This window comes from Capricornis sumatraensis, chromosome 4, assembly GCF_032405125.1.
Source record: "Capricornis sumatraensis isolate serow.1 chromosome 4, serow.2, whole genome shotgun sequence".
Classification (NCBI taxonomy): domain Eukaryota; kingdom Metazoa; phylum Chordata; class Mammalia; order Artiodactyla; family Bovidae; genus Capricornis; species Capricornis sumatraensis.
Genome location: NC_091072.1, coordinates 103091036 through 103117923, shown reverse-complemented (window position 1 = coordinate 103117923; position 26888 = coordinate 103091036). Strand labels below are relative to the sequence as shown.

The window sequence follows — 26888 nt, the reverse complement described above, 5'->3', positions numbered from 1 at the left end:
ATATACATAGTTTTCTATACATATATAGTTTCTATACACATAATCATAGAAAATCTTAGAGAATGTCAAACATTAATGATTTCAAAGGAATTATCAGACAAGCCATTAAGTGAATGTTATTTAATATATAAAATAATTAGGCTATTTATTTTATTTTCTTGTAAATAATATCTAATACCTATAGTATATTTTCATTTTGATAATTACATTCATAAATACTAATATAAAAATAAAGCTGGTAGTTAAATAACTTAATCATTAAACATTTTAAAGTTTATTTTATTTGCTAAGAAAATCATGAATTGATTTCTTGTTTCATAAAAGGTGTTGTTACTTTATTCTTCTAAGTTTCCTGTATATCTTATCATGCAAGTAAGATCATCCACTTCTCTTTTAGATGGCAGTGTCTTCTGACATCTACATGACAAAAAATGATGTATGTTTTATAGGATTATCCCAACAAAACTGCAATGACTTGCATAAATTAGACAAATCAGAAAGTATCAAATTCATTTATCAATTCTGAATAATATAACTTATATAAAGATTTCCTGGCTTCTCCTGTTAGATTTAGAATAGGAGAACTATTATATAAAAAATGACCTACAAATATGTTTTAAGAAAAATTTTAAATAAGGTATTAAAAGAAAACAATATAGGCATGAATTAGAGAGAATGATTTAGAGTTGATGATGATATTGATCATAATGAACTATATTTTCATCTCTTCCTTTTAATACACTTTCTATCTAAATATACTTAAAAGAAGAAAAAAGGAGGAAAAAAGAGAAAGAAATGAACCACACAGTGATCATAGAGTTTGTCCTTCTAGGCCTTTCTGATGATCCTGAGCTTCAGATTGTGATTCTCCTCTTCTTATTTATCACATATGTATTAAGTGTCACTGGAAACCTTACTATCATCACCCTACCCTGGGTGGACTCCCATCTCCAGATGCCAATGTATTTCTTCCTCCAAAACTTCTCTTTCTAAGAAATCTCCTTTACTACTGTGTGTAACCCAAGATTTCTGGGGGCAATTATTACTAAAGACAAGACAATTTCTTACAACAATTGTGCAGCCCAACTATTTTTCTTTATTTTCATGGGGGTGACTGAATTTTACATTCTAACCACCATGTCCTATGACCGCTATGTTGCCATCTGCAAGCCCCTGCATTACACAACCATCATGAGCAGGAAACTCTGTAGCCTGCTTGTGCTCTGTGCTTGGCTGGGTGGGCTTCTGACCATTTTCCCGCCCCTTATGCTTCTCCTCCAGCTGGATTACTGTGCTTCCAATGTCATTGATCACTTTGCATGTGACTATTTCCCTCTTTTACAATTGTCTTGTTCAGATACATGGTTCCTAGAAATAATTGGTTTTTACTTTGCTTTGGTTACCTTGCTATTCACTTTGGCCTTAGTGATTTTGTCATATATGTACATTATCAGGACTATTCTGAGAATCCCGTCTGCCAGTCAGAGAAAAAAGGCCTTCTCCACTTGTTCCTCTCACATGATTGTCATCTCCATCTCCTATGGAAGCTGTATATTCATGTATGCTAATCCCTCGGCCAAAGAAAAGGCATCAATGACAAAAGGAGTGGCTATTCTCAATACCTCTGTGGCCCCCATGCTGAACGCCTTTATCTACACCCTGAGAAACCAGCAAGTGAAACAAGCCTTCAAAGACGTGGTCTATAAAGCAATCTTTCCTACCAATAAATGAATTTTTTGTCAACTTTAAAGGGGAGTTTGGTTAATTCCTGAAGTTCCTTAAAGTCTGTATAATATGGTTGGTCTTTATAGTCTCTTAACATGCCACCTGACAGTTAATATGTTATTTACCCAGTCTGCTGCTTCTATTTCTATTCCTGTTTCTCCAGTGTATTGTTTTTTGACATGTAAAAATATAATAAAGGCTATTTTTATGCAGAACTTTTGTAAAAATGAGATGTATTTCTTTAAGACAGAGCACAATGTGAAAGATACTTTTAATTCTCTTAATCAGTCCCTGAAAAGATCCTATGATACCACCTTGTACTTCAAATATAGAGTTTCAAAATGAGTGTGTAGTTTCCTGTGTATTTTCAAGATGAACATTGACATTTCCTATGGTTTAAAGAATCTATATATTCTGTGTGATATTACATGTGAAATGAAACTATCTCCTGCTATATCAACAAACAAGAAACGTCACAGCCATCAGCAATTTCTGGTCTCCAAATGTGAATGAGAGCTCCCAAAACTGATCCAGCAGAGTCTCATTCCTTCATAGTGACTGCTGAGTACCTGGGGGTGATGCAAGAAGTAGCCACTTGCAACTCTTAAGGTGAACAAGGGAACCAATGGCACCCCACTTCAGTACTCTTGCCTGGAAAATCCCATGAACGGAGGAGCCTGGTAGGCTGCAGTCCATGGGGTCACTGAGGGTCGGACACGACTGAGCAACTTCACTTTCACTTTTCACTTTCATCCACTGGAGAAGGAAATGGCAACCCACTCCAGTGTTCTTGTCTGGAGAATCCCAGGGACGGTGGAGCCTGATGGGCTGCCGTCTATGGGGTTGCACAAAGTTGGACACGACTGAAGCGACTTAGCAGCAGCAACAGCAGCAGCTGAGGTGTTTATGAAAGGAATTAATTCAGTGAACCTAGAGGCTTGCATCTTCCCATGCCTAGAATGTTATATTCCTTAATTTGATACCTGATCTTTGGTGTACAGACTGCCTGCTCTCTTTGTTGCACACTTGTATATAGTCTGACTGCCTCTCCTGTCTTCTTGATGCAGTTTTCTCGGAGCTACTGAGATGCTGTTTCCTGGGCTCAGATTCCTAAACATTCCCATCAAATAAGATAGCTCTCTTCTTTTAGGTTGTGACTATGTTTTTTGGTTGACATACACTAAATTCAGTCCAAAGAGATATGTACCCTTAATGTCAAGATATTTATTTTGTGAAATTCAATACATATTTTGAAGGTAAATATTGATCATGATATCATGTATTTTGTATATAATTCACATGTTCTCTATTATTTTGGAAAAAAAGTTTATTCAAATAATTCAGAATAAATTCAATAAAACTAAAACACTGCCACTTTCCTGAATTTAGTGATCATATTTATGACAGTTATTTTGATGTCTTTGTCAAGTGTTCAAAAACCTCCTTTTCTTTAGGGCAAAATTTTTGAAGTTTATTTTATTTGATTTTCTGTTTCTTCCTTTCACTTGTAACTTGGTGTTTTTTACCTACACCAAGTGACAGTTCAAGTGCCACTCCAGGATTTAGGAGCTGGATTTGTTCAGGACTTCATCATCATCAAGTCCAGCAAGAGGATTTGAGGCATCTCACATATTTTATGAGGATGACTTTGGGATGCTTCAGAGGGCCCCTGAGACATTCCAAAGAGCTATTAAACTACCTGGGTTCATTAGATATGTTAAGTTACATGGGAAATATTGTTTAAGGGATGATAAATCTCAGGTCATACTATATGGTTGATTTACATATATATATATATATATATATATATATATATCCTAAAATTATGTGGAATTTGAATAGATCTAATATGCCCTGATAAAAAATGTGGTCAATTATAATTCTAGTTATCATATTAGTGTTACATATCACAGCAGTGGCCAGGCTACTTTGTCAATTGCAATTTAATCAGATTTTTAACATGCCTTCTATGGTTTCACTGTGATGCTTTTGCAAGAATATTGCTGTTTCAAGATTTATGGAAAAGACTTTTCTAAGATTAACCAATAAAATATTTTGTTTGTTAGTTATCTTGGATACTGATAACAGGCTGTAATTTAGCCTATTCTCCATGTTAAGAGAACAAAGTTTTGTTAGAATGAAGCTTTCAATAACAGATTATGAATTTCTTTGCTTTTAAGTATTTTATTTGTTTTAAAAATCTTTTGTTACTTTGGTACAGTAAATAAGAATTATTAAAGATTATGGTACATGTAAAAGCTCATTCTGCTTCTACAAAAAATAACCCTTCACTCTTAGACTTTTGCTATTCTGATGTCCTTAAAACATGACAACAGTCTACTCATAAATCAGAGAATTAAAAATGGGTTAACAATAGCTGTATATCAAAGAGTCAGGGCTATGGGAAATCTAAGACGGCTGCTTGGATTTTTCAGGCTCCCTGACTAACCTCATTTTTATTTGATAGGTTAAAGCCTACCCTGGCTACAGGGTTAATGCCCTCACAATGAAAAAAAAATATATATATATATATATATATTTCACTTAATATTAAGTTCTAATTTTGTTAATTAAGGTCTGTGTTTACTATGACTCACTTCTGAGATAGTTCTTTGCTATTATGTTATATTGCTACAAGGTTTAATTAAGCTATTTAAAAGGACACTCTAAGTTTGTTTCTAAAGCTTATCTCAAATACCAACCTTTTGATGTACAACCAGGAGAGTCACGCTTGTCTATAGTCATTTAACCAAGTCAGATGACCTGGGGTATGCTGGACTATACCTAATGAAGTTCTTGACTTAAATTCTTTATTTCTTTTTTAATTTTTTAATATAAATTTATTTATTTTAATTGTGACCCTATTAACAGCTGCTAGCTGTACTATTTTCTATGTCTCTTGTTTCAGAATATTGCTTCTTGTGTTAATAAATGTGTGACTGAGCCTGTGATAAAATGCTTAAAAACAGTTCCGTGAGATCAATGATTATAATAATGTAACTCTAGATATGGGAAGAAGCAACAAGAGGGAATATTTTCCTGGACCAAGAGGCTAGTAAGACAGGTATGGTCCAGAGACTTTTGCTGCTCACAAGGCCTGGTCCAATAACAGCACACTGAGTGGCCTATCAATAGAATCTTCCCTGGAACTGGAATGAGCCTTCCCAGCACTGCAGGGCACAATGGGCATGAAGGACACCCAAAGCATGGTCAAATATGTGGATCCTGCTGACTGGGAGTTGGCACTTGCCAGCTGCCTCTACAAAGATTACATCATGACCACTGCAAGCTGCTGACCTTCAACACCCCTTGAAAGGAGCTCAGGAAGGAGATCAGAAATAAGGCACTCTGTGCTCTGGGAAAAGCCCAGAAGAACTGGCCTTCAGATAGTCAGAGGCTTTCAGGTAAAGATTTTATGAGCCCAAATTCTTGCATCTTCTTGTACCTAGAGAAACACTAATGTCACAAACCAATGTCTGGCCCTGGTTCTCCTGGCTAGCCCTTGAGCAGCTTTTCTACTTCTTTTAATCTTTGGGCCATGTACCTTTAACTTTTTTGTTAAGTTTGTTTCTTCTAGAATACAATAAATCTCCACGTGGTAGTACAAGAATACGCTCTGAGCAACCCAAAGACAATGCTGAAAGAAATCACCTTATCATTCCAAGGACTCTCATCTCCCTCCATAAATGCACTCTGACAAAGAAGCAGGCAAAGGAAACCCAGAGCCCCATGACACCCCTGTAGAGCCTGAAGAAGCCAGACTGGTCATCACTCCTCTTATCCTGAGACTTGATTCCCAAATGCTTAAGAAGGGAAAAAGGTAGATAATAAGACATGAACAGGCATCAAGAGGGCCCAAAAAATTGGCCCTAAAAATAAAGGAAGGGAGGAATGTGGTGACCCAAGGACTAAAAAGCAGATAAAACCAAGGAGGGTCTTGGAACGGAGGAACGGAAAAACCAGACACATATGGTCCTTCCCTCCCCCATGTCATAACTATTAACAGATTTCAGGTCCTCCTGAGCAGTATAACCTGTCTTCTCTCCTACCCCACACAGGGAATGTATTTGCCTTACTGTTCCCCACCCAGGATACGTGCCTCATCCAATCAGCAAATGACCCGCAAGACATCTATCCCATTTTTGTACTCGTACCCTGGGTATAAAATTGTCTAAGGACTATTCAACGTCGGTTCTCCCTTGAGCTGGCCCACTATTCTAACAGCGTCTCCCATTCTTTTCTTTTTTAAATTTATTTATTCTTTTATTGAAGGGTAATTGCTTTACAGAATTTTGCTATTTTCTGTCAAAGCTCAACATGAATCAGCCATAGGTATACATATATCCCCTCCCTTTTGCATTCCCTCCTAACTCCATTCCAATACCACCCCTTTTGATGCAGAGCCCCTGATCCATACAGCAAATTCCCCTTGGTTATATATTTTACATATGGTAATGTAAGTTCCCATGTTACTCTTTCCATACATCTCACCGTCTCCTCCCCTCTCCCCATGTGCCTAAGTATATTGCTTCTCAGGCTTTTGGCTAAGATCAAATGTAGTATCTCTTCTTATCAGCATCTCCCACTCTAATAAACGTTATTTCCCTCTCATTCTATATGTCTGGAAATTCTTTTCCAACCTGTGCATGGACCACCACAAATATCTTCTATATTTGTGTTTGGAGGTTCCTTGGCAGGCTGCTTAAAGTTTGGGTCATGTCTATTTTGATCCTGTGGTGTCCCTAGTGCTCCTATAGTATCCAAAGATAGAAGAATCTCAATAAATGTTTGTTGAATGAATAACAGTGATTGAGTCAATAGATGAGGTTTATTTAATTTTCTGTCTTTTCTAAAATTAGATTAAAAGGAATCTGTGTTGTAAATTCTTGTAAAATTCCTAGATTTATGCTTTCAGTAATTACTGGAACACTGACAACCTGTTTTCAATCAGATGAAAACAGGACCTCTGAGATGTTTCTCAACAATTAGTACCATTATTATGGAAAAATAACCTGAAAAATTTTTTGGAAGAGTTTGAACAGTTTAAAGTGTATTTAATCCAAAATTTCTCATAAATTTCATTGGAATTCACTGAGTATGATATTTTGTCTCATTCTTCTTTTTATTGTGCTCTATTTGATGTAAAATTTTTTATATTTAATAGCACAGAGCACAACTTTATAGACACATTTTATCACATAAGAAAGGAAAATATAACGTTTACTCATAAGACTCATTCATCACAGTATTTTAGTCAGCAAGGGAAAAAGGTCTATTCTTCAGAGAAATGATGATTTAGGATATTCAAGAAATCCCTTCCTCTTCACATAAATAGTAAGCAAAATAATCCATATGCTTCTTCCCTAGTTCTCATGATTTTCTATCTGTTTGGATGTTATCTGCCAAGTTTTCTGTTTCAGTAGTGGTATAAATGTTGATAGCATGTTTATAATCCTTAGTGTATTTTCCTCTTGGCCCTGTTGTCACATTTGATTTGCTACTGTATTTCCCATGAGCCTTGGCCATATGGTGGATAAAGCAACATTTGCCTCATGCAGGTTAAAATTTATATAGCAATCACATCCAGAAAGGACCGCAGTAACTCCATATCTTGCTTCCCTTCACTGTGTTTGCTCCCATGGCTTCCATGTAAAATCTATCAAGGAAATTTATCTATAGAAATAAGGTAATTCCAAATGTGTTGAGATAGAGTATTCTTAGAAATGCTCGATATCTTATCCTAAAATTGAAACAGTTACCAAGTTTTTAAAGTAGTTTCAGTCACCTGAAGTGATGCTTTTGTACAAAAAGAGGTAAGACTGTAAAGTAAAAGCCAATGACAACTTTTTCTTAGCATTAATTTTTACATTCTTAGCTTAACTTTTCATTACATTGAGATGAATAATTTAGAGTTGCCTTTCCTTTCTGTAAATATCAAGGGTTATGAAGAATGAGCACATTAATACTTTCTGTTTGTCTTACTAATTATTTATTCATTGTTAGAAAATTACTCTTTGAGTTTGGTCCTCCTCATTGAGTATATGTTTGATAAATAACACATGCTTCAGTTCAAGCAGAAAGAATTTAGAATACCAATTTGACCATTTACTAGTTATATGATTTTAATATTTAGCCTCTCATTGTTAGCTTATTCAAACATTACACAAAACTATTGTAATCAGTCTGTTAGATAACTACATAAATCTTAGCATTGTCTCTCAAGCGAGTTTCCTCAAAAATGGTTATTGTTTTTTATTTTGGTTTCATCTTCTTCAAAGGTAATAATTGATTTTATTTTTAGGAATAATAATAAAAATAGTATTTACTCTGAGAATACATGCTTTAAAGTTTTTATATAATTTCACTTTTCTTTTAATTAAATTAGCCCTCATAATAATTCCATGAAATATTATAGTCATGTTCATAGTGGAAAAGAAACCTATAACTCAGAGAGTTGAAGTTTTAATAATTTCTCTTGGAATGCAAAACCCTAATAGTCTCACACATTATTAACTAAAATTAAGGCCTGATGCCATATTTTTTAAAGAATTTATTTCCTTTTTAAGTTAAAAATTATCTTCAGACATAGATAATAGTTAAAACTGAGACAATTAGGAGAGAAGCAATATTTCTAGGAAAATATACAGATTTTGAGAGTGACTTAGGTCTTTACAGTTTTTCCTTCATTATTCCTAGTCATACTTATTGGTGCTTTGATTTCCCTTTTCCATTAAGAAAGAAACAAGGATTTTTTTTTTTTCCTGAAAAAAATTAGAGGACTGAGAGAAACAAGATTCTGAACTAACTGTAGGACTAGTCAAAGGCAGTCATAAAGTAATAATCTGAAAATAATCTAAATTGACTCTTATGAGTTTTTATTTTTTTCCCATACAGTCATGATGACGTTCTTCCATGGTATTAGATGTCAGCAAACACAATCAGGAGTGGAACGAATCATTCTAGAAAAAAAGATTAGGGTTGTTATAAAACCAAGCTATTACCCAAGATATCAAATTTAATAAATATTCTGTTCTATTCTGTGACAAATTATTCTAGCTTATAAACCTAACCCCAAGAAAAAGATCCTCAAGTGAAAGGAAAAGATAAGGAAGTGGAATACTGCGTAGTATGCAAAAGGTGCAAACTGCTTGAGGATATATGTGTTCATAGAATTACTTAAGATTTCCTTAGGAGTCTTAAAGTTATGAAGAGAAAATTTAGTTCACATAGAGAATGTGAGAAGCTAATTTGTTTCCAATTATATTGTGGAATTTAGAGAGCTTCCCACTCGTGTCTCACAATTTGTATAAAATAAGGAACCCAATCCTTAATAGACATTTAAATATTGTCAGTTTTTAAAAGTGATGAATTTGGGGAATGCTAGTGACCTTTTCTCAAAGAAGCCATGCTTACAATTTACTATGGAATAGCATATGTGTCCTGAAAATCACTTCCAGTTATCTTATTTAACACAATGGCCAGCATTTGTTTATCATATAGGTTAATTTTCACTTTCAATTAGCCACATGCCTGTTTCAACAGTGAGATTCAAGACACTGCTGCTAAGTCACTTCAGTCCTGTATTGACTTTTTGAGACCCTATAGACCCTATAGCCTGCCATGTTCGTTTGTACATGGGAATTCTCCAGGCTGAATACCGGGGTGTGTTGCCATGCCCTTCTCCAGGGGATCTTCCCAACCTAGACATGGAACCCACATCTCTTATGTCTCCTGAATTGGCAGGCATGTACTTTACCACCAATGCCATCTGGGAAGCCTTTATCCAAGACAGGAGAATTCATTAAAAAGAAGGACAGAAAGGAATATGTAACTTGTTATCCTAAGATCCATGGGACTAAGGGGGAAAAAAGCATGAATGAGTTGTAAGGAAAAAAACTCTGAAATGATGTCTTATAAATTTGGATATATTCTTCATTACTTTAGCAAAAGCATCCCAAGAATGGTTAACACCTCACATTCCAGAAATGGTTTATAGATCAGAGTCATCAGTTCAGTTCAGTTGCTCAGTCATGTCTGACTCTTATACACAATTGTTAATTAGAGATGACTTTTGTTAACTGATAACAATGACTTTTATATTTGTAAATATGTATCAAATTCTGGGTTGCCTGAATTTATTGAGGGAGCTCAGCTTCCTTTTAACATAAATGCATCATTATTACTGTTAATTGGAATGACAAAATAAAGATTTTCATTGCTATTTCATCTTTACACTAATACAGTGACAAAATAGAAATTCTATTAAGGGAATATTAATGTAGATGCTTCCCAGGTGGTACAGTTGGTAAATAATCTGTTTGCCAATGCAAGATTTGCAAGAGACTTGGGTCCAATACTTGGATGGGGAAGATCCCCTGAAGTAGAAGATGGCACCCCCACCCAAGTGTTCTTGCCTGGAAAATTCTATGGGCAGAGGAGCCTCGTGGGCTACAGTCAAAGGGGCTGCAAAGTGTTGGACTTGGCTAGAAACAGAAATGGAGAGGATACTAATAACATTTAGATGGCAGAAATTTTGAAGAAAAAATATTCTCCGCAAGGTAATGTTTGTTTTCAGATATCTATACACTTTGGTTGAGAGCTTAGCTGAAGAGCCAGTGGAGCGAAGATACCATCTGTGGGATTATGACTGAACACCTCTAAGTCAGAATATTACCCATGCAGAATGACACAGCAGCATCACAGGAGCCTTGATTAGTCTTGGATAGCTGGTCCCCCAACATCCCTGCTAGCAGGCCTCCACCAGGGTCCCTAAGGGAGCGCCACCCTGTGCTTTGGGACCAAGGTCAGGTGCAAAGAGCCCTTCTTCCAGGGACACTGGGTGCAGCCAGAAAGGTAGTCACCCCTTCACCCATCATGGCACCCCAATTTATAGGGAACCTGGTGCTAAACCATTCATAGATGACCTAATTCTGGTTTGTCTAAGTCAAGGTCTGTCTAGTCAAGGCTATGGTTTTTCCAGTAGTCATATATGGATGTGAAAGTTGGACTGTGAAGAAAGCTGAGCACTGAAGAATTGATGCTTTTGAACTGTGGTGTTGGAGAAGATTCTTGAGAGTCCCTTGGACTGCAAGGAGATCCAACCAGTCCATTCTAAGGCGATCAGTCCTGGGTGTTCTTTGGAAGGAATGATGCTAAAGCTGAAACTCCAGTACTTTGGCCACCTCATGCGAAGGGTTGACTCATTGGAAAAGACTCTGATGCTGGGAGGGATTGAGGGTAGGAGGAGAAGGGGACGACAGAGGATGAGATGAATGGATGGCATCACCAACTCGATGGACGTGAGTTTGAGTGAACTCTGGGAGTGGTGATGGACAGGGAGGCCTGGCATGCTGCAATTCATGTGGTCTCAAAGATTCGGACATGACTGAGTGACTGAACTTAACTGAACTGACTGTTGTAGCAGAGCAGCTCCGTTTCTACTATCTACTGAAAGCTTCAATAATTTGGCCAGTTGATGCCAACAGTTGACTCATTGGAAAGGACTATGTTCCTGGGAAAGATTGAGGGCAGAAGGAGAAGAGGATGTCAGAGGCATGACATCACCATGGCATGATGGCATGGGTGGCATCACCAATGCAGTAGACATGAACTTGAGCAAACTCTGGGAGATGGTGAGGGACAGGGAAGCCTGGCATGCTGCAGTCCACGGGGTCACAACGAGGCGGACACAGCTTGGTGAAAGAACAACACAGTTTGGTTTCCTTAACTCATAACATAGATCCAATCTACTAAATGTCCACTCTGCCTCCTCTCTTGACTGTCTAATATCTGAGAAGACTGCTGAAGCAAATCCATTATCTGGATTCCTTTATTCCATTATCTGGTGCCTCAGAAGAGAAGTATGAAGTTGGGAGGTTAATCTGAGTCTGAATGGAAACGTAGAAATCTGTCATTGTTAAAGATTTCATTCCAATGACTTATTTTGGAGACATATCCACTGGGTGACTTTTTCCTGACACATTTAGATTTTCTATATTACAGTAGAGAATAACAGTTCAAGGAACCAGCCGACACAAACTAGGATAGGGTGATTTTATGGGGCTTGAAAAAAGACAAAGTCTTTCCCAACAGGAGGGAACCCTCTAAGAGTGGGGGGTGGGGCACTTTACAATTCAACAGGTAGCATTTATTCTACTATATTTCCTAGGTTTCAGAAAGATCTAGGTTATAATCCCTGCTTTTTCAATTCAGGTATGTGATTTGGATAAGATTTTTAAAAATTGTTTCTACTCTGATTTCAACCCGTAAAACAGGGATTTTAAAAAGAAATATTCCATGTGAAACACACATACTGGCATATGGTAAAAACTTACTTTACACTGTTCTATACATCTGGGTCTCTTTTGTTGTCTCTATGGGGAGAGAGGTGGGTGGGGTGTTCAGGATAGGCAATATGTGTACACCCGTGGTGGATCTATGTTAATGTATGGCAAAACCAATACAATATTGTAAAGTAAAATAAAATAAAATAAAATTTAAAAAAACTTACTTTAAAGTAAGTTACCTATTTTTATTAACTTGTTTTTAAAAATCTCCTGAATTATGTTAGCATGGCATAGTAAGTTTACTTTCAGAGACAAATCCCAGTGTTATACATGGATAATCCCCTTCTCTGTGTCTTCCCTTTCTGTTTTCTCCTGAAGGTTACTTAAAAGAAGAAAAATGAGAAACTACACAAAAATAACAGAATTTATCCTCCTGGGACTCTCGGATGACCCACAACTTCAGGTTGTGATCTTTGTCTTTCTGCTCATCACCTATGTGCTCAGCATCACTGGGAACTTGACCATTATCACACTGACCCTGGTGGATATCCACCTCCAGACCCCCATGTATTTCTTCCTCAGGAGTTTCTCCATATTGGAAGTTTCATTCACAACTGTCACTATTCCCAACTTTTTGGCCACCATTATTACGGGCGATAAAACCATCTCTTTTAATGATTGTATGACTCAGTTATTTTTTTTCATTTTCTTGGGAGTCACTGAGTTTTACCTTCTGGTTGCCATGTCCTATGACCGTTACGTTGCCATCTGCAAACCGCTGCATTACATGACCATCATGAATCACAGAGTCTGCACGCTGCTTGTCTTGGCCTCTTGGCTGACGTCATTCTTAATTATATTCCCATTACTCATGTTCTTCATACAGCTTGATTACTGTAAGTCCAATATTATCAACCATTTTACTTGTGATTATTTCCCTTTATTATACCTTTCTTGTTCAGACACCAAATTCCTAGAGATACTGGGGTTTTCCTGTGCTGTGTTTATCCTATTGTTCACTTTAGCATTAATAATTCTGTCCTACACATATGTCATCAGAACAATTTTGAGGATCCCTTCTACCACTCAGAGGACAAAGGCCTTTTCCACGTGTTCGTCCCACATGATTGTCATCTCCATCTCTTATGGCAGCTGCATTTTCATGTATGTGAATCCATCTGCAAAAGACAGGGTCTCTTTGAGCAAGGGAGTAGCTGTGCTAAATACCTCAGTAGCACCCATGCTGAATCCCTTTATCTACACTCTTAGGAATCAGCAAGTCAAGAGAGCTTTCATGGACATGGCAAGGAAGACTACGTTTTTCTCTAGGAAATGAAAATATAAAAATCCTGTTTCATGAATTAGAGGCATATGAATGAAGAACAATTAAATTAAAATCCAGGTTTTTCAAAATTTATTAATATCCACACAGCCTCCCTAGATTCATTTTCATCATTTATATGTTAATTGTCAGCAGTTTACTAAGGATATTTGCATATGTGTATTTTATTTTTGCCATTTAAATTCGAACACTTCATATATGTACACATATAGGCAAATATGTTTTTGTCCATTCAGATTGCAAACCTTCTCTCATGCACTTTTCTTCTGGTGAAATTTCAAAATGCAAGAGAGAATAGCATTTAGTGATTTCACCAGAATTACTCTTTTCAGTAACTGAGTAAATATTGTACCATGTTTAACTTTATTTTTTATTACCACACAAGGACAATAAACATAATCTGACAGCCTCATTGAATATTGCATATACTCTCCTTTCCATACTGTGGCCAATTTAGTAACTAGGTGAAAAAGAGTACAACTTAAAAGAATGATGTAATAACATTTTCTTGGGAAATCAAATAACTTTCTCATTACTGAGTTTAACATTTTCTGTGCTGTATAATTTATCAACTCAAAGACTATTATAATGAAGAAAACTATGAAAGGGGTTAGGGAAAACTATGAAATAGCCTCCACTTCTTAGGGAACTCCAAAATTAACACATGTATCATAACAATTCTTTTTAAATGCCTGAAGAAATTATCAGTTTAAAAAATACACAACATGAGAGTGGCACTTTAAATTTTATTTGGGGCAATATGAGGATTGCAATCTGGGAGACAGACCTCAGATATCAGTGAGAAACAGATCTAAAGAGGTATAGCGGAAGGACAGTATGTATGTGATTTGGTAAAAGGGGAGTACATGTATTCAAGCACATTGTTTTTGTAGAAAGTTTCTGCTTGTCTCATGAAACGTCTGCTAGTTATGAGAAACAGTTGTCTCCATGAAGAATTTTAGCGTTTTTCTGATATGAGGAGAATTAAGAATTGGGCTCATAAAATCAGCTTCTGAGACTATTTAACTATCTGAAGATCCATCCTGCCAGTTTTCCCAGAGCACAAAGTGTCTCACTCCTGATCTCCACACTGAACTCCTTCAGGCGGTGTTGAACATCAGCAGCTGCACAGCACATAATTTAATCCTTTTAGAGGCAGATAGCAAGCACTCATGGCAAGTGCCAATTTGTAGCTGATGAAATAAATATTACTGGATACCAAATATGACTGCATTTACTATGGTCAGTTGTATATTTAAATAAAAGCTTGATGTTAAGCTGATCTTTTCATAATCAGTAGCTAAGGGAGAAAGCAATGGCACCCCACTCCAGTACTCTTGCCTGGAAAATCCCACGGACGGAGGAGCCTGGTAGGCTGCAGTCCATGGGGCCTCTAAGAGTGGGACATGACTGAGTGACTTCACTTTCACTTTTCACTTTCATGCATTGGAGAAGGAAATGGCAACCCACTCCAATGTTCTTGCCTGGAGAATCCCAGGGACGAGGGAGCCTGATGGGCTGCCATCTATGGGGTCGCACTTAGTCGGACTGAAGTGACACAGCAGCAACAGCAGCAGCAGCAGCAGCAGCAGCAGCAGCAGCAGCTAAGGGGTATTATAACTTTTTCATATTTGTGACTATTCTGAGATAATAGCTTGTACATACAACTCATTTAATTGCCTCTTTAAGTGATATGCCTACTCAATAGGAGTAAAGAAGGTAACAAGAGCAAAGTTTTACCATAAATAAACTTGAGGGTTTTTGTTAAAAATGCTTATTTTAAGCATTATCATATTGTAAAATGTACTGATTAGAATTTATATGAATAATCATGCAAGATGATGCAATTCTGGCCCTGAACACTTTGTTCTTTTCTGTTTTCCATGAATTCAAAAATTTATATAATGATGAAAGGTACTCAAACTCATCCCTCATTTTTAAACCATTATTATACAAAGACTGTAACTATAACTCACAGGCACGTTTTTCCTGATATTCACATACTATCCTCAATTGACAGTCTTAGATCCATCATTTGATGAAACACAGGAAAAACAACTTATAAAAAAATACTGAGATTTCCACTTTGTAGGAAAGTCATGCCATTACTTTTTCCTTCCCTCATGCTGAAACATTTATAATTTTTAAGATTGATTGGAAGCATGTGAAAATACTGAAGTTTAGACTTGATTGAGGATTGTGAGTTCTTATTCACTCAATAAAAATATACCATAAACAGTAGATGGGTTAGTTCTGGGAATTAAAAGAACTGTAAAAATTTTACAAAAGATATGAACGAGTCTACACTGATATTGTCAGATAATGCAGCTCTCTACATCATTCTATACAAACTCTTTAGTGGTTAGTTTAAATGTTTGCTATCAGTATAATTATTTTGACTATCAATAGCAGGGGTCAACACAGACTTTTTCTGTGGAAGGGTAATATATTAATAATTTAGAATTTGCAGGCATAGTGTCCCTGATGCAATTACTCAGTTCTTCCTGTCTTTATTTTGGATGCAGCTATGAACAACATGTAAATGAAAGGGCTCAGGTGTGTTCAATAAAACTTTTAATAAAAATAGGTGGTGGGCCAAATTTTCCCAGTGGGCTATGGATCGTCCACAGACCTCCTGTATCAAAATTTTCCTAAACATTGACCCATATATTATTTCTTATTTAAAGTAAGGTAGTATGACTAATAGGTCCATCTAGTCAAAGCTATGTTTTTTCCAGTAGTCATGTATGGATGTGAGAGTTGGACTATAAAGAAAGCTGAGTGCTGAAGAATTGATGCTTTTGAACTGTTGTGTTGGAGAAGACTCTTGAGAGTTCCTTGGATAGCAAAGAGATCCAAACAGTCCATCCTAAAGGAAATCAGTCCTGAATCTTCATTGGAAGGACTGATGTTAAAGCTGAAGTGCCAATACTTTGGCCACCTGATGTGAAGAACTGACTCATTTGAAGAAACCCTGATGCTGGGAAAGAAGGAAGGTGGAAGGAGAAGGGGATGACAGAAGATGCGATGGATGGCATCACTGACTCATAGGACATGAGTTTGAGTAAACTCTGGGAGTTGATGATGGATAGGGAGGCCTGGCGTGCTGCAGTCCATGGTGTTGCAAAGAGTCGGACACAACTGAGTGACTGTTTATGACTAAAATGAGGAAATTCTTGATAGAGGTAAGATTTTAAAATTTAATTCCAACATTTTTCACATGTATATGAATGATGATAATCTTATAAGATATTTCCAGAGGAAAAGATAAAGTAATATTTCTGAAAGAGAATAACAATTACAGGTACCTCAGAATGTTGTTGGCGGGATTCAGTGAGCCAATAGGAAGAAATTGCTTTCTTCTAGAAAATAATTCTCTAGAATAAGTTTGAAATATAGTAATTGTTAAACATAATTATCTCTACCCTGTTCTTTCTTGCCTTTCTCTTCATTATTATCAAAATTATTAATAGTAGCATAAAGATTTTGAATATGTATGTTTATAATCTTTCAAAAATATTTAAGTAAATATTTATATTTAATTTACAATCTGCAAGTGTTTGTGGTTATTTGATTTCATGAAAATGCCAATAGAATCAAAATTTTCTAATACTATTCATTTTTGTTATCTAGTATGAGTGACAACTTCAGAAATCCACATTATTCCTGAGATTCTTTTTCTTAAACAAAATGGCTTACATTGTAACATTTTATACTTCATCAAATACATGCGCATAAAATCAATTTACAGAAAATTCTAAAGCAGTATTCAGCTTTATCTAATTTACTTGGTTCAATGTGTGGGGAAGTTTAGAATAGGAATGAATAAAAAGGCACCATGTAACTGTAGTGAAATAGTTTTGAGAGAATATGAATGAAGAAATCATTGACCAGAACTTTTATTTTTCAATGCTACAGATACTTGCATTTACTTGAGAAAAAGATAACATTTTGGATGATATCTTAAAGGCTTGCTTCACTTGCTGGTTAGGAGCAACAGAAGTATTTAGAATTGCTACTCCTTTCGTCAAGGATGCCTCTTATTTTGCTAAAGGGTTGGCATACATGAATATACAGCTTCCATAAGAGATGGAAATGACAATCATGTGAGAGGAGCATGTAGAAAATGCCTTTTTTCTCTGACTGTCAGAAGGCAGTCTTAGAATTGTCTTGATGATGAACATATAGGATAGAATTATTAATGCCAAAGTAAAAAGCAGAATCTCTATTGCAGAGTAAAAACTTCAAGGTGCCATGTGTCTGAGCAGGATATTTGCAAGAGGGGGAAATAGTCACAAGCAAAGTGATTGATGATATTAGAACCACGGTAATCTAACTGGAGAAAAAGAATAACAGGTGGGAAGATGTTTAAGAACTCTGCGAGCCAAGCACTAAAGACAAGCAATACACAGACTCTGTTGTTCATGATGGTTGTGTAATGCAGGGGTTTGCAGATAGCTACATAGCGATCATAGGACATGGCAGTTAGAAGATAAAACTCAGTGATACTCAAGAAAATGAAGAAAAACAGCTGAGCTGTACCATTGTTGTATGAAATTGCTTTGGTCCTGGTGATAATTGTGCCCAGAAATCTAGGAATACAGATTTTGTAAAGGAAATTTCTAATATAGAGAAGTTCCTGAGGAAAAAATACATAGGTGTCTATAGATGGGGGTCCACCAAGGTGAGAATGATGATGGTTAAATTTCCAGTGACAATATACATGTGATGATTAAAAAGAGAAAAGTCACAATCTGAAACTCTGGGTCATCTGATAGGCCCAGAAGAATGACTTCTGTGGGTTTTGTGTAGTTTTTCATTTCTGATTCTATTCTCCCTCATTAGAACAGAAAATGTATGCTCTCCTTATAGGACATAAAAAAATGTTAAAAGATATTTGAGGATAGAATACAAAAGTTTTAAAGCTTCCATCATGAAGATAGTGTTTGAAATTTAAAACCTCTGTTCCCATACAGTAACTTTCTCCAGTTTCCATTCAACCTTTCATTCAAATAATGAATATTAGTCACTCAGTCACTCAAGTCGCTCAGTCATGTCTGACTCTTTGCGACCCCATGGACTGTAGCCTACCAAGCTCCTTTGTCCATGGGATTTTTGGGGAGTGGATTGCCATTTCCTTCTCCAGGGGATCTTCCCCACCCAGGGATCAAACCAGGGTCTTCGGCAGTGTAGACAGATGCTTTACCATCTGAGCCAGGGTAAGTCCAAATGAATATTATCTGAAGTTAAATATTGAGCTCTCATCCCCAAAATACACTCTCACAGGCCATGGATGAAATAAAAGTTACATGTTAACATTTAAACTGGGACATTTCTTCTACTGTTTTCTTTACTAAGACTTCAGATTATTCTTTAAAATAGTTAGTTTCTTTGGTAATAATATGATAATATTTAATTTATTCTTCTCCTTTCTTCAGTATTATAAAAACCAGTATGCTTTGTAGATAATCTAAATACAGAGTTTATAAGCTTACAGAGCCTATGTAGCCCTCTTCCACATTTATATTTTGAAAAACTGAGGCCCACTTTGTTTAGGAAACTTTCACAAGTTTAAATGAGTAGTCTACATAGTAAATATCTCACTTTAGTGTATATGTTTATCCATGGGAATATTTTTTTGGTATTCTCTGCTTTCTTATGGGTTTGGTTGATGCAACCCTTTTCCCCCATCATTGTTTTCTTTTTCTAATAAAAGATCAGAAGGACAAGAGAGTGTAACTTCTGCTACTAAAATAAATACTGCCTAGAAATACTTTAGTTCATGCAATGAACACATCAGTTTTCTTTTGTTTTACAATATTTCTTTAGAAAGTGACCAAGTAGATGGTCAAACTTTTACTGGGAAGCAGATATTCTTTACATAGGAAATGTCATTTTATTTCTGTAACAGAAAACCATTTAACTTAAGAAAAGTTAAGGAAAAGCTCTAGACTTATTGCTGTGCTGGTTCTTTAGGACTCTGAATAGTCTTCTTGTTAGTAGATAATCACATTTTAATATAAAAAGGTTTTGAATTCACAAACCCATAAACAAATACTATTTTGATGTATGGCAAAATGAATATTGTAAAGTAATTAACTTCCAATTAAGATAAATAAATTTATATTAAAAAATAAAAATAAAAAATATTTTAATGAGATAGAGTCATATTGTTATACTGGAAAATAACAAAGATACTTACTCCCTGGTTCTTCTTGATGATTTAGTCTCAAATTTTAAAGTCTGATTACTTCTGTACTTATATAAATTCTGAGTTGGTGAATTGAGTTGGCAATTTATTTGGTTTCTTATGTACTCTCAAATCAAGTTGTCATGGCTCTCAAGGTTTATAGTTTTCATTATGGTTAGACTGGTAATATTTGACCCACAATATCCTTCATTCTTGCTGTTGCAACATTTGAGGAATATTTTCAATTATAATGCAATGCGTAGTTGCCCTTTGTTTCTTACCCAAGCTCTATGTATAAACTTAATTACACCTGGGTAGAATCATAAAGTAGTTCTTACACTTGTTCCTTTTCATATAATATGAAACACTACTTACTAAGACATTTTCTTTGTGTTAATGCAAAGATTTTAAATGAATATTTTGTAATTCTATGATAATCTATCTATACAATTTAAGTAACATATTTCTTAGGCTTCAGAGCTTAACATTTTCTACAGATTCTGCTTTGAAAAACAGAAAATAGGAATGTTCTTCTCTATGTATGTCATACACATGGAGCTGGATTTATTTTATTTGTCTCCTGTTAGCCCAAGGGAATCTAAGTAAAGAGAGGGCCAATGAGGCATCATTAAAAGATACAGGTGAATCAGTTTTGTAAATATGGATAAAAAATGTAAAAAGGCAAAATGACTGAGATATATGAGGCAACTTCAGAAACAGCATGTGATATTGAGTGTGTGAAAACTTAATTTAGATTTGACTCTTGTATGATTATGTTTAAGGAATCTACTTTTTTCTCCCAGAAATTCTGGACTTACCCTCAAGAGAGTTAGTGTGCTTATATCCCTTGAGTTTTGAGTTTACATCATAGAAACAGAGAATCTCTAGGAATAGATTTATATTTGTACAACTCCAGAGAGGCAGTTGTTAAACATTTACCAGAAGTTGTTAATCCTTCTCATTTAGAACATCTGTCAGCCATGCAGTGGATACTCAATAAATATTTTAAAATAAATAAACATATTTAAGGTGGATTCATGTCAATGTATGGCAAAACCAATACAGAACTGTAAAGTAAAATAAAGTAAAAATTAAAAATAAAATAAAATAAAATAATAATTTATGAGCAGAGTCAATCCCTGTTAATCAACGGAACCTTAACAACTGATTGCAACATGTATTATTGTTAAAGAATTTGAGAAAGAAAATATGAAAAGAATCACTAGTTGGAAACACAAATGAAGGTGAAGTCTCTCACCATGGCAGATTTCAAGCTATCAGTGTACCCTTACAGAACTCAGAAGTGAGAAGAGACTTGCAACCCTCGGCTCCCAGGATGTGGTCCAGGCAAACTCCAGCACATCACTGCTGGGAGTGCATCTACAAAGTAGATAAAGATCCTTGCTTTCATGGGGTGAGGGATGTAAGAGAACATAGACAATAAACCTGAACATAATTGACCAGTAAACTATATATATGGTATTTCATATGTTAGTGAGTAGTTTGTAAAAGAAGAGAAAACTGAAAAATCATGGAAGTGGGGAGATACTGTAATATTAAAAACTGTCATTGGGGTGGATTTAGCCCAGTTCATATTTTTGTTAAAGAAAGTTGTGGTACATATACACAATGGAATATTACTCAGCCATTAAAAAGAATACATTTGAATCAGTTCTAATGAGGTGGATGAAACTGGAGCCTATTATACAGAGTGAAGTAAGCCAGAAAGAAAAACACCAATACAGTATACTAACACATATATATGGAATTTAGAAAGATGGTAACCATAACCCTGTATGTGAGACAGCAAAAGAGACACAAATGTATAGTACAGTCTTTCGGGCTCAGAGGGAGAGGGAGAGGGTGAGATGGTTTGGGATAATGGCATTGAAACACGTATATTATTATATGTGAAAAGAATTGCCTGCCCAGGTTCAATGTGAATTACAGGGTGCTTGGGGCTGCTGCACTGGGATGACTCAGATGGAGGGGATGGGGAGGGAGATGGGAGGGGGTTTCAGGATGGGGAAACACATATAGACCCATGGCTGATCCATGTCAATGTATGGAAAAGCCAATAAAATATTGTAAAGTTAAAAAAAAAAAAGATAATGTAACATAGTATTACAAAGAAAAAACAAATATTTTATTGAACATGCCTGAGCCCTTCCATTCACACAATGCTCATAGCAGCATTTGTATTACAAAGATGGAGAGTTGAATAGTTTCAACAGGGACACTATGGTCTGCAAATTCTAAATTATTGATATAATGCCCTTTTACAGAAAAATTGTGTTTACCTCTGATATTGATAATCAATGTTTACATGCAGATTGCAAACATTTATACTAAAAACTAAGGACTTTGTACAGAGTTATGTGGAGAACTACATTATCTGATAGTATCAGCATAAACTCCTCTTTTGTAATTCATTCACAGTTCTTTTAATTCCCAGACTACACTTTATGGTGTCAAGAACTCACAATCATCAATCAAGTCTAAACTTCAGTATCTTCAAATATTTTCAATTAAGCCAGGAAATCATAAATGTTTCAGCATGAGGGGAGGAAATAGTAATTCCACAACTTTCCTACAAAGTGGAAATCTCCTCAGTATTTTTTAATAAGTTGTTTTATTTGTTTTTCAGTAAATTTTGGAGTTGTGTCTCTCAACTGATAACAGTACATGAATATCAGGAAGAATTTTGCTCAGTGAATTACAATTATACTCTTTCTGGGTAAATGTTTTAAAAATGTAGGATGAGTTTGAGTATCCCTCATTGTTATTTCAAGTGTTGACTTCACGGAAAACATAAAAAATAAAATAAAATTCCAGTATAAGAATAGCATAATCTTGTATGAACATTTTATAAATTTTAATCAATACATTTTCCAAAGCAATGGAATTTTCTAGTACTTAAAATAAGGTGAACTTACAATCTTTTTTAACCTCAATTAACTTTGCCAATGTGAGCTTCTTTATCCCTACTAATTAGGTTTGTCATTTAAGCAGATTATTGAATCTGTAAGATATTACCTCAAAATAGCCACAGATATGAGAAAGTTACAAAAAAACTCTCAGCTATTGATTATTGAAAAGATCAGCATAACATCAATAATTTAAGTATACAACTGGCCAGAAAAAATGTAGTCATATATGGTATCTGGTAATATTCATTCTTTAACCTTTCTTTAAGAATTGTTACAGCATATATGTAAATTAAATATTTCCAAAAAGAGGGGTATTTCACAGTTTTCCTAAATGTATATATTCATATTGATAAATTATATGGCACAGAAGATTTAAGCTGAGTGATGGAACTGAACTGAACTGAACTGAATGAGAAAAGTTTTTTGAGTTCTCAGAAAATATAATTACATTATGTTCTTAGTTGTATTGTTTTCACATAACTACTAGGTAGGCCACAATATGCAGAGGAGAGTATATGTAATAGTCTAATGAGATGAACAGATTATACATATGGCCATTGTATAGTAAATTAAAAATAGTGATTTACATGACTTAGTATTTCCTGAAATTCTAGAAAGAGAGTTACCTAGGGAGATCATAAAACACAGGTCTCTCTTGTGTGCTCTTGCTCTGCCTCTTCTGTCTTTAATTTTTTAAGAAATATTGTCCCAAAACATGGAATTAAAAACATTTCAAAGAAGAATTATGACGTCAGTTCACTGCTATAGAGTGGAAGGACTAGCCTGAAGGAAGGGAAGTGTATGAGAGAAGGTTGGGAATTTGAATGGGGAAAAAATTTTATCTAATATCCTTGGCAAGAGCTGGCAATAAAAGTATGAGAAATGAAAAACAACTCTAGAGATACTATGTGAAAATAATTAGATTTATCAGTAATTTATAATAATTACTCAACAATAGTGTATGGCTTCCCCAATGGCACAGTAGAGAAAGAATCTGCCTGCAGTGCAGAGACACAGAAGACACAGATTCAATCCCTGGGTCAGGAAGATTGCCTGGAGGAGGAAATGGCAACCCACTCCTGTATTTCTTGACTGAAAAATCTCATGGACAGAGGAGCCTAGCAGGCTACAATCTAAAGGACCACAAAGAGTTGGATGAGACTGAGATGAGCAGTAATGAACAATGATCAATAGTGTATATATGCCAGTCCCAATCATCCTCACTTCCTCTGACAAGCAGTAGTTTATTGGATAGGTTAATATTCACTCTAAGTGAACCACAAGCCTGATTGAACTTGAGATATATAAGACATTAGAATTCTTAAGGGAGAAAAAGGGATATGAAGCTTGTTATCCTAAATTTCATGGGAATAGCGGGAAAAGTGTGGATAAGTCCTAAGGAAGGATAAGTCTGAAATGAGGTCTTAAAGACTTGGGTATATTCTTCATTGCTTTATCAAAAACATCCCAGGAATGGTTGACACTTCACATTCCAAAATGGTTTAAAGATCAGCGTTACGTACAGCTGTTAGAGAGAAAATTGTTGTTAATTGAGAACCATGACTTTTACACTTGCATTAATAAATATTTACCAAATATTGAGTTGCCGTGAATTTGTCTAAAGACAATATAAAGCCTGTTGTTTTTGTAAGTTTCAAGATATTGCTTTCCTCTGATCTTTGAGGATTAGCAAAAGGATATGCTCATTTTCTCCTAAACATCACATGATTTCCCAGTAGAATTGGCCACCATTTATCTCAGTTGGAATTTTCCCTAAATGGAAAGTAGCTATAGTTTTCTTATATAGTAAAGTGAATGAAAAGGCTCAGCCTTGTAGAAGAAAAAACTCTGAGAATTTTCACAATATGATGATGCATTACATACTAAAAAATGGCTTCCCTGGTGGCTCAAATGGTAAAGAATCTGCTGGCAATGCAGGAGACCCAGTTAGATCCCTTGGTCAGGAAGATCCCCTGGGGAAGGGAATGGCTACTCACTCCAGTATTCTTGCCTGGAGAATCTCATGAATACAGGAGCCTGATGGGATATAGTCCATAGGTTTGCAAAGAGCTGGACAGAACTGAGCAACTAAGCATGCACATACAACAAATCAATCAACCTATATCTTGAAATTAAATATTCTATTGCAGAAAGGTCTCTCCTGATACCAAAATGTAAATTTTACCATTCAAAGAGAATTCACAGAATGAGTGATCTTGAAAATAACTGGGTCAATTTATTGACCTTTTACAATAAATGCATTGTTATTATTGTTACTGTTAAACAGCCAGACAAAGTGAAAGTCTTTCATTGCTATTTAAGAATTATACCAATATACTGACAAAATAGAGATTTTACTAAGTGAATAGCAATGTAGAAAAAAGGAAAATATAAAATACAACATAGGATAGAAAGCAGAATATTCACACACATATAGAGAGAATAATAATATTTAGATGGCAGAGATTTTGAAGAAAAAATGTTCTCTGAAAGATAATGTTTTATGTTTCATTTTAGATTCCAATTTAGTTTCCTTAGCCAATGACACAGATCCAGTCTATGAAAAATCCATTCTGCCTCCTCTGTACTCTGGACTCTACACAAGTTCCCCAACTTTTTGTACCAGGGATCAGTTTAGTAGATGACAACTTTTCCAAGGACCTGGGTGGAGGCTAGTTACAGGATGGTTCAAGCTCATTTTGTGTATTGTGCACTTTATTTCTATTATTATTATATCTTTGTCACATCAAATCATCAGGCATTAGATTTCAGAGTTCAGAAACCCTGGCTCCAATACTCGCGATGGTCACAATAGTGACTGCATTAGGTGTGATTCAGATAAGGAGTCAGAAGTTAGGAAGGTGGATGTCAGAGTGAGAGCTTAGAAGTCTTTCATATTGTTGAAGATTTAAGTCCAATGACTTTCACTTGGAAGACGGACTCATTTGAGTGACCTTTTCCCTGACATATTTGGATTTTATAAATTAACTAGCAAAGTAATAATGTAAGAAATCAGGTAAAAGATTAGGGAATAATGCAATCTAACTGAATTTGAAGAAAAGATGAGGAGTTTCCCATTGGGAAAGAAATATTTTAGGGAAGGATTTAAAAGATCAACAAATATCATTTCTAGTCCAGTATTTCAAATACATAGAAAAGCCTAGGTTAAAATTCCTGCTCTTCGCATTTAGAGTATGTGATATGGATAAAAATTTTAAGCATATTTTAACCCCATTTCAATCAGTGGAATAATTATTTTAAAAGAAATATTCTATGAAAAACACACACTAGCATATGGTAAAAAGAAAAAAAAATCTTTAAAGATAAGTTGTTTCAAAGATCTCCCAAGTTAAATTAGTATGGCATAGCCCTTCCAGAAATAAATTTCAGTGCTATCTGTGAATAGTTTCCTTTTCTTTAAGCTTCTTTGTGTTTTACCCTGAAGAATATTCAAATAAGAAGAAAAGAGGAAACTGCATAGAAAGAATAGAGTTTATCCTTCTGGGACTGTCAGATGACCCACAACTTCACGTTGTGATCTGTGTCTTTCTACTCACCACCTGCATGCTCAGCATCATTGGAAACCTGACCATTATCACCCTAACCCTGCTGGATGCCCACCTACAGACCCTCATGTATTTCTTCCTCAGAAATGTCTCCATATTAGATGTGTCATCCACAACTGTCTCTATACCCAAGTTCCTTATCACCATTATTACAGGAGATAAAACCTTTTCTTTTACTGATTGTATGGCTCAGTTTTTTTTTTTTTTTTTTCATTCTCTTGGGAGTCACTGAGTTTTGCCTACCGGCTGCCAAGACTTCTGACCATTACATTGCCATCTGCAAACAGCTACATTACAAAAGCACCATGAATCATAGAGTCTGCATACTACTTGTCTTGGCTTCTTGGCTGGCTTCATCCTTAATCATTTTCTCATCACTCCTGCTGTTCAGACAACTTGATTATGCAATTGATCATTTTATTTGTGATTATTTCCCCTTTCACACATTTCTTGTTCAGACACCAAATTGCTAGAGATGATGGGCTTTTCCATTGCTGTGTTTACCTTAATGTTCACTGTGGTATTAATAATTCTGTCCTATCCATATATCATCAGAACAATTTTGAGGATCTCTTCCACCTCTCAGAGGACAAGGGGCTTTTCCACGTGTTCTTCCCACAAATTGTCATCTCCATCTCTTATGGCAGCTACATTTTCATGTACATGAATCCATCAGCAAAGGACAGGGTGTCTTTGAGCAAGGGAGTGGCTGTGCTAAATACCACAGTAATCCCCATGCTGAACCCCTTTATTTGTACCCTAAGGAATTTGAAAGTCAAGTCAGCCTTCATGGACATGAAGACTGTACTCTTCTCAGGAAATGAAAAAAATAAAAGCCTTGTTTTATAA

The 26888-nt window shown here is 35.5% G+C and overlaps 1 protein-coding gene and 3 pseudogenes across 1 annotated transcript; 3 read left to right on the top strand and 1 right to left on the bottom strand.

Annotated features, from left to right (window-relative positions):
• Window positions 1-795: 795 nt before the first annotated feature.
• On the top strand, window positions 796-1731 carry LOC138078183 (olfactory receptor 6C3-like; annotated as a pseudogene).
• A 10677-nt stretch (window positions 1732-12408) lies between these two features.
• Window positions 12409-13347, top strand: LOC138077894 (olfactory receptor 6C1-like). The gene has a single exon (XM_068970262.1). The coding sequence runs from the start codon at window positions 12409-12411 to the stop codon at window positions 13345-13347; it is 939 nt and encodes a 312-aa protein (XP_068826363.1).
• Window positions 13348-17265: 3918 nt separating this feature from the next.
• Window positions 17266-18173, bottom strand: LOC138079252 (olfactory receptor 6C3-like; annotated as a pseudogene).
• A 7102-nt stretch (window positions 18174-25275) lies between these two features.
• LOC138078681 (olfactory receptor 6C1-like) lies at window positions 25276-26888 on the top strand (annotated as a pseudogene).